Genomic DNA, 8,341 nt, shown 5'->3' on the forward strand with positions numbered 1-8,341 from the left:
TAACATTAATTCCATCCAAGTGTGGATCAAAATTCCAAGTGTGGATCAAAATATTCTCATGAAATTTGGGATTTTCCTTGCTGGATATTCCCAGAGAGTTTTAACATTCATTCCACTCCAAATTCCAAAAGTTTAACAGTAATTCCACCCCAAATTCCAAGTGTGCATCAAAATATTCCCACAAAATTTGGGATTTTCCTTACTGGCGCTACAAGCTGCTGTTACTTTTTGATTTTTGGTGTTTCAGATGATTTTTTTCAGGTGGGATTTTCCTTCTCCAGGCGGGAGGAGTGCTGGGATCATTCCCTTTTTCCCGTTTTTTTTGATTCCCTGCAGGATTATTGTGCCACCCGGTGGTCGGTGCTGCGGGAACGCTTCGAGCGTGGCCTCTACGCGCCCCACGCGGATCTGCACCGGCTCAAGTGAGCGGGGCGGGCTGGGCTGGGCTTTGGGCTTTGGGTTTTGGGCTTTGGGCTTTGGGTTTTGGGCTTTGGGCTTTGGGATGGGCTTTGGGTTTTGGGCTTTGGGTTTTGGGCTTTGGGTTTTGGGTTTTGGGTTTTGGGCTTTGGGTTTTGGGCTTTGGGTTTTGGGCTTTGGGCTTTGGGTTTTGGGCTTTGGGCTTTGGGCTGAGATTTGGGCTGGGCTTTGGGCTGGGCTTTGGGCTGGGCTGGGCTTTGGGCTTTGGGCTTGGCTTTGGGCTTTGGGCTGAGATTTGGGCTGGGCTTTGGGTTTTGGGCTTTGGGTTTTGGGCTGGGCTTTCGGCTTTGGGCTTTGGGTTTTGGGCTTTGGGTTTTGGGCTTTGGGCTTTGGGATGGGCTTTGGGTTTTGGGCTTTGGGTTTTGGGCTTTGGGTTTTGGGTTTTGGGTTTTGGGCTTTGGGTTTTGGGCTTTGGGTTTTGGGCTTTGGGCTTTGGGCTTTGGGCTTTGGGCTGGGCTGGGCTTTGGGCTTTGGGCTGGGCTTTGGGTTTTGGGCTTTGGGCTTTGGGCTTTGGGCTTTGGGCTTTGGGCTGAGATTTGGGCTGGGCTTTGGGTTTTGGGCTTTGGGCTGGGCTTTGGGCTGAGCTTTGGGCTGGGCTGGGCTTTGGGCTTTGGGCTTTGGGCTTTGGGCTTTGGGCTTTGGGCTTTGGGCTTTGGGTTTTGGGCTTTGGGCTGAGCTTTGGGCTTTGGGCTGAGCTTTGGGCTTTGGGCTGGGCTGGGCTTTGGGCTGAGATTTGGGCTTTGGGTTTTGGGTTTTGGGCTTTGGGCTTTGGGTTTTGGGCTTTGGGATTGGCTTTGGGCTTTGGGCTTTGGGCTTTGGGCTTTGGAGTTTGGGCTTTGGGCTTTGGGCTTTGGGCTGGGCTGGCTTTGGGCTTTGGGTTTTGGGCTTTGGGCTTTGGAGTTTGGGCTTTGGGTTTTGGGCTTTGGGCTTTGGGCTGGGCTTTGGGCTGAGCTTTGAGCTGGGCTGGGCTGAGCTTTGGGCTTTGGGCTTGGCTTTGGGCTTTGGGTTTTGGGCTTTGGGCTTTGGGCTTTGGGTTTTGGGCTTTGGGCTTTGGGCTTTGGGCTTTGGGCGCTGGGCTTTGGGCTGGACTTTGGGCTTTGGGCTGAGCTTTGGGCTTTGGGATTGGCCTTGGGCTGGGCTTTGGGCTGGGCTTTGGGTTTTGGGCTTTGGGCTGGGCTGGGCTTTGGGTTTTGGGCTGAGCTTTGGGCTTTGGGCTGGGCTTTGGGCTTTGGGATTGGCCTTGGGCTGGGCTTTGGGCTGGGCTTTGGGATTTGGGCTTTGGGCTTTGGGTTTTGGGCTGGGCTTTGGGCTTTGGGCTTTGGGCTTTGGGCTTTGGGTTTTGGGCTTTGGGCTTTGGGTTTTGGGCTTTGGGCTTTGGGCTTTGGGCTTTGGGCTTTGGGCTGGGCTTTGGGCTTTGGGATTGGCCTTGGGCTGGGCTTTGGGCTTTGGGTTTTGGGCTTTGGGCTTTGGGTTTTGGGCTTTGGGCTTTGGGCTTTGGGCTGGGTTTTGGGCTGGGCTGGGCTTTAGGCTGGGCTTTGGGCTTTGGGTTTTGGGTTTTGGGCTGGGTTTTGGGCTTTGGGCTGGGCTTTGGGCTTTGGGCTTGGCTTTGGCCAGGAGCTTCCTCCTACCAGGCCTGTCCCTTTGGTGGATAACTGGGAGTGGGAAAAAACTTGGGAAAGGTCTAAAAAATGTGAAAAAATCCCTTGGAAAAGCTGAGAATTCCAAATTTAATTGTGCCCTGTGGGCCCTGGAACGCTGAGCTGAGCTTTTCCTGTTTCCTTTCACTGATCCCGCTGTTCTGACTGATCCCACCCAGAACTGCCAGGGCCTTTCTGTTTCATGGGGTCACTGGAAGTGGAAAAAAACTTGGGAAAAGCTGAGATTTCCATGTTTAATTCTGCCCTGCAATTGCTGTAATGCTGAGCTGAGCTTATCCCGTTCTCCTTCACTGATCCCGGTGTTCCTGACTGATCCCACTGTCCCTGATCCCACATTTCCTGACTGATCCCACATTTCCTGACTGATCCCACTGTCTCTGATCCCACATTTTCTGCCTGACCCCACTGTCCCTGAACCCATTTTTCCTGGCTGATCCCACATTTCCTGCCTGATCCTATTGTCCTTGATCCTGTGTTTCCTGGTTGATTCCACGTTTTCCTGGCTGATCCCACTTTCCCTGGTTGATCTCACTGTCCCTTATCCCATTTTTCCTGGCTGATCCCACATTTCCTGACCCCACATTTCCTGGCTGACCCCACTGTCCCTGATCCCATTTCTCCTGACTGACCCCACATTTCCCTGACCCCACATTTCCTGGCTGACCCCACATTTCCTGACTGACCCCACATTTCCTGACTGATCCCACTGTCCCTGAACCCATTTTTCCTGCCTGGTCCTACATTTCCTGCCTGATCCTGTTGTCCTTGATCCTGTGTTTCCTGGTTGATTCCACGTTTCCTGGCTGATCCCACATTTCCCTGACCCCACATTTCCTGACTGACCCCACATTTCCTGGCTGACCCCAGTGTCCCAGATCCCATTTTTCTAGGCTGATCCCATTTTCCTGCCTGATCCCACTGTCCTTGACTGATCCCACATTTCCAGGCTGACCCCACATTTCCAGGCTGGCCCCACATTTCCAGGCTGACCCCACTGTCCCTGACCCCACATTTCCTGGCTGACCCCACATTTCCTGGCTGACCCCACTGTTCCTGATCCCACTGTCCTTGACTGACCCCACATTTCCTGACTGATCCCAGTATCGTTGACAGATCCCATATTTCCAGCCTGACCCCACTGTTCCTGACCCCACATTTCCTGGCTGACCCCACATTTCCAGCCTGACCCCACATTTCCTGACTGACCCCACATTTCCAGCCTGACCCCACTGTTCCTGACCCCACATTTCCTGACCCCACATTTGCTGGCTGACCCCACTGCTCTCCCCAGGTTCCAGTGCTTTAAGTCTGCCTGGATGTTCGAGGTTTTCCACCGCGGCTTCTCCTTCCCGGAGAGCTACGGGAGCCTGAAGACGGCGCTGCAGGTCTACGACAAGGAGGTGCAGTGGACGCTGGGGGCCATCCTCTACCGGACCCGCTTCCTGCCCCTCAGGTACCCCCGGACCCGGGGCAGCTCTGGGAAGGGCAGCTGTGGGGTGGGAAAAGCTGGAGATCCCTCAGATTGGGGTTTTTAGAGCCTCGTCCCCAAAACGAGCTCAGGTTCCTGCCCAGAGCCAAGCTGGAAGTGGGATGTGGTGTCCAAAGCGTGGCTGTTGTCCCTCTGCTCTTTTCCAGGGATATCTGGGAAAAGCCTTTGGGAGGGGGATTTTAGGGTTGGGAATTTGTGCTTTTTAGAGCCTCAGCTTGTGCTTTTTAGATCCTGTTCCTCAAAATGGGCCCTGATTCCTGCCCATTGAACTGGGTGAGCCCAGTCAAAAGTGGAATTTTGGCTCCAGAGCATTTCTGCTCTTTTCCAGGGACATCCTCTCAAAAATCTGAGAAAAGCCTTTCGGAGAGGATATTGGGGACGGGAACTTGTGCTTTTTAGAGCCTCAGCTTGTGTTTTTTAGAGCTTATTCCACCCAAAGAGCTCTGATTCCCACCAGGTTTGAAGCAGAACTTTGCCTCTAAGACATGGCCATGGTTATTCTGCTCTTTTCCAGGGACATCCTCTCAAAAATCTGGGAAAAGCCTTTGAGAGGGGATTTTGGGGATAGGGATTTGTGCATTTTAGAGCCTCAGACTGTGTTTTTTAGAGATTATTCCACCCAATGAGCTCTCATTCCCACCAAGTTGGAAGTGGAGTTTTGTGTCCAAAGCGTGGCCATTGTCCCTCTGCTCTTAACCAGGGACATCCTCTCAAAAATCTGGGGAAAAGCCTTTGGGAGGGGAATTTTAGGGATGGGAATTTGTGATTTTTAGAGCCTCAACTTGTGCTTTTTAGAGCTTATTCCACCCAATGAGCTCTGATTCCCACCACGCTCGCAGTGGAACTTTGCCTCTAAGCCGTGCCCGTTGTCCCTCTGCTCTTTTCCAAGGGCACCCTCTCAAAAATCTGAGAAAAGCCTTTGGGAGAGGATTTTGGGGATGGGAACTTGTGCTTTTTAGAGCCTAAACTTTTGCTTTTTTGAGTCTCAACTTGTGGTTTTTAGAGCTTATTCCACCAAATGAACTCTGATTCCCACCAGGCTAGCAGTAGACTTTTGCCTCTAAGACATGGCTGTTGTCCCTGTGCTCTTTTCCAGGGACATCCTCTCAAAAATCTGGGAAAAGCCTTTGGGAGAGGATTTTGGGATGGGAACTTGTGCTTTTTAGAGCCTCAACTTGTGTTTTTTATAGATTATTCCACCCAATGAGCTCTCATTCCCACCAAGCTGGCAGTTCAGTTTTGCCTCTCAGACATGCCCATTGTCCTTCTGCTCTTTTCCAGGGACATCCTCTCAAAAATCTGGGAAAAGCCTTTTGGAGGGGATTTTGGGGATGGGAATTTGTGACTTTTAGAGCCTCAGCTTGTGGTTTTTAGAGCCTTTTAGATCCTGTTCCTCAAAATGGGCTCTGATTCCTGCAGTGAGCCCAGTTGGAAGTGGAATTTTGCCTCCAGAGCATTTCTGCTCTTTTCCAGGGACATCCTCTCAAGATTCTGGGAAAAGCCTTTGGGAGGGGAATTTTAGGGATGGGAATTTGTGATTTTTAGAGCCTCAGCTTTTGCTTTTTTGAGCCTCAACTTGTGCTTTTTATAGATTATTCCACCCAAGGCACTCTGATTCCCACCAGGTTGGAAGAGAACTTTCCCTCTAAGCCGTGCCCGTCGTCCCTCTGCTCTTTTCCAGGGATATCCTCTCAAGAATCTGGGGAAAGCCTTTGGGAGAGGATTTTGGGATGGGAATTTGTGCTTTTTAGAGCCTCAGCTTGTGCTTTTTAGATCCTGTTCCTGAAAATGGGCCCTGATTCCTGCCCATTGAACTGGGTGAGCCCAGTCGAAAGTGGAATTTCCAGGGACATCCTCTCAAGAATCTGGGAAAAGCCTTTGGGAGAGGATTTTGGGAATGGGAACTTGTGCTTTTTAGAGCCTCAACTTGTGTTTTTTATAGATTATTCCACCCAAAGAGCTCTGCTTCCCGCCAGGTTGGAAGCAGAACTTTCCCTCTAAGCCGTGCCCGTTGTCCCTGTGCTCTTTTGCAGGGACATCCTCTCAAAAATCTGGGAAAAGCCTTTGGGAGGGGAATTTTAGGGATGGGAATTTGTGCTTTTTAGAGCATCAACTTGTGGTTTTTAAAACCTCAACTTGTGCTTTTTTTCTTATTCCACCCAATGAGCTCTGATTCCCACCAAGCTAGCAGTAGACTTTTGCCTCTAAGCCGTGCCCGTTGTCCCTGTGCTCTTTTCCAGGGACACCCTCTCAAAAATCTGGGAAAAGCCTTTGGGAGGGGAATTTTGGGGATGGGAACTTGTGCTTTTTAGAGCCTCAGTTTGTGCTTTTTAGATCCTGTTCCTCAAAATGGGCTCTGATTCCTGCAGTGAGCCCAGTTGGAATTGGAATTTCGCCTCCAGAGCATTTCTGCTCTTTTCCAGGGACATCCTCTCAAGATTCTGGGAAAAGCCTTTGGGAGGGGAATTTTGAGAGGGAATTTTGTAGCTTATAGAACCTCAACTTGTGCTTTTTAGAGCTTATTCCACCCAACGAGCTCTGATTCCCACCACGCTCGCAGTGGAGCTTTCCCTCTAAGCCGTGCCCGTTGTCCCTGTGCTCTTTTGCAGGGACATCCAGCAGGAGAATTTCCGTGGCATTCACTCCCACTGGAGGAGCTTCTCCTTCGTCTACAACCACTACCTGTTCCTGGCCTGCTTCCTGGTGGTGCTGCTCTCCATCCTGCTCTACCTGCTCCGCCTGCGCCGCATCCACGCCCGGGGGCTCCCGCCCGGCGCCGCCCCCGCGCCCCTGTGGCTGCCGGAGGGGCAGAAAATGCCGGCCTAGGCCTCAGGGGCAGCCCTCACCCACACACCCCCGCAGAAAAAAGCCATCTTCGCCTCAGGGTTCCCCCCTTTTTTTGCCCCTTTTGGAGAAGCGGGAGTTGGGAATTCCAGGCAGGCTTGGGAGTTGCAGGGGAGTGGGGTGATGAGGGAAAAATGCCAAAAAAAAAAAAGAATTTGTTGGGAATGTTGCACTTGAGGGTGTGCAGAGTTGGGTTCCCACCTTTGGGAGAGGTTGAAATCCCAGAATGAGCTTGAGTTTTCCCAGTTGGAAGTGGGATTGGAATGAGCTTGGGTTTTCCTTGCTGGATTCCAGCATTGCCACCCCTGCTCTCACTTTGGAGTCTCAAACAACAAAAAGTTCCAAAAGCAGGAAAAAAAGCTTTTAAAAAATCCCTTTTAGGACATCTTCTGTGATTTTCCCTTCTGGAATCACTCCTGGGATGGAGTGAGTTCCCATGTTTGGGAGAGGCTGAAATCCCAGAATGAGCTTGAGTTTTCCCAATTGGAAGTGGGTTTGGAATGAGCTTGGGTTTCCCTTGCTGGATTCCAGCATTGCCACCCCTGCTCTCACTTTGGAGTCTCAAACAACAAAAAGTTCCAAAAGCAGGTCAAAAAACTTTAAAAAAAATCCCTTATAGGACATTTTCTGTGATTTTCCCTTCTGGAATCACTCCTGGGATGGAGTGAGTTCCCACCTTTGGGAGAGGCTGAAATCCCAGAATGAGCTTGAGTTTTCCCAATTGGAAGTGGGATTGGAATGAGCTTGGGTTTTCCTTGCTGGATTCCACCCCTGCTCTCACTTTGGAGTCTCAACAGAAAGTTCCAGAAGCAGGAAAAAAAACAACAAAAAAATCCCTTTTAGGATATTTTGTGTGATTTTCCCTTCTGGAATCACTCCTGGGATGGAGAAGGAAAATCCCTCACACCCAATGCTGTGCTTCCATAAAAAACTGCTTCCATCACTTCTGCTCCCTCCTTTTTTTCCTTGGAAAAGGGAGAAGGATTTCCTCCTCTTTCACCCTCCCAGTGGCACCAGTCGCTGCTTTTAATCCCAAATTTCTGTTCCATAATGGTGGAGAGACCTCCCAGAAACTCCAGGAATGTGAAGAGAACTGGAAAAGCAGAGGAGAACGTGCACAGGCTCTTTCCAGGTCCTCTGGTAATTTATATTTTATTTAAAACTGTTGATTTTACTTGAAAGTCAGTTTGTCCATGATTAAAAGTGGGATTTCTATGAACCTTTGGGGTGTGGGTGTTTTATTTGTTAATTTTATTTGTGAGTTTATTTTGTTAATTTTATATGTTAATTCTCAGCTGGAAAACTTCCAAAAGGTGGGAAAATGCAGGAAAATGGGATTGTTTTATTATTGGAGAATTGGATACGTTTTTTATCGTAATTAATCAGGGGAAAAAAATCAGAAAAAAATGAAATCATGGAAAAAATTGGAAAAAATAAAATAGGGGGGAAAAGCAGAAAAAAAAGGAAAATTGGGAAAAAATAAAGTCAGAAAAAGTAAAATCAGAGAAAAAAATTGGGAAAAGTTAAAATCGGGAAAAACTGGGAAAAATAAAATCAGGAAAAAATCTGGGAAAAATCAGGAAAAAATAAAATCAGTGGAAAAATCGGGGAAAATGAAATCAGGGAAAAGTAAAATTGAAGAAAAAATCAGGACAAATTAAAATCATGGGGGAAAATGGGAAAAAATAAAATCAGGAAAAATTAAAATAATGAAAAAAATTAGGAAAAAAATAAAGTCAAGGAAAAAATAAATGAGCTTTTAAAAAGTTGAAGGGGCAATTATTGATAAAATAAATTTCCATTCAGTGGAGGGAGGATCAGAGAATTCCAGGCTGGTTTGGGTGGGAAGGGCCCCAAAATCCAGATTTAAAAT

General features: G+C 49.0%; 1 protein-coding gene across 6 annotated transcripts in view; it reads left to right on the top strand.

Moving 5' to 3' along the window:
• ENTPD4 (ectonucleoside triphosphate diphosphohydrolase 4) overlaps positions 1-7,687 on the top strand; it is a 32,489-nt gene extending 24,802 nt beyond the window's left edge. For all 6 annotated transcript variants that reach the window (XM_074559076.1, XM_074559077.1, XM_074559078.1 and 3 more), the window contains 3 exons: positions 337-422; positions 3,427-3,588; positions 6,234-7,687. In XM_074559076.1, the coding sequence (XP_074415177.1) occupies positions 337-422; positions 3,427-3,588; positions 6,234-6,450 (465 nt within the window). In that variant the 3' untranslated portion in view covers positions 6,451-7,687. The remainder of the gene's footprint in view (positions 1-336; positions 423-3,426; positions 3,589-6,233) is intronic.
• The last annotated feature ends 654 nt before the right edge of the window (positions 7,688-8,341 follow it).

Source organism: Zonotrichia albicollis, chromosome 26 (genome assembly GCF_047830755.1).
Source record: "Zonotrichia albicollis isolate bZonAlb1 chromosome 26, bZonAlb1.hap1, whole genome shotgun sequence".
Lineage (NCBI taxonomy): Eukaryota > Metazoa > Chordata > Aves > Passeriformes > Passerellidae > Zonotrichia > Zonotrichia albicollis.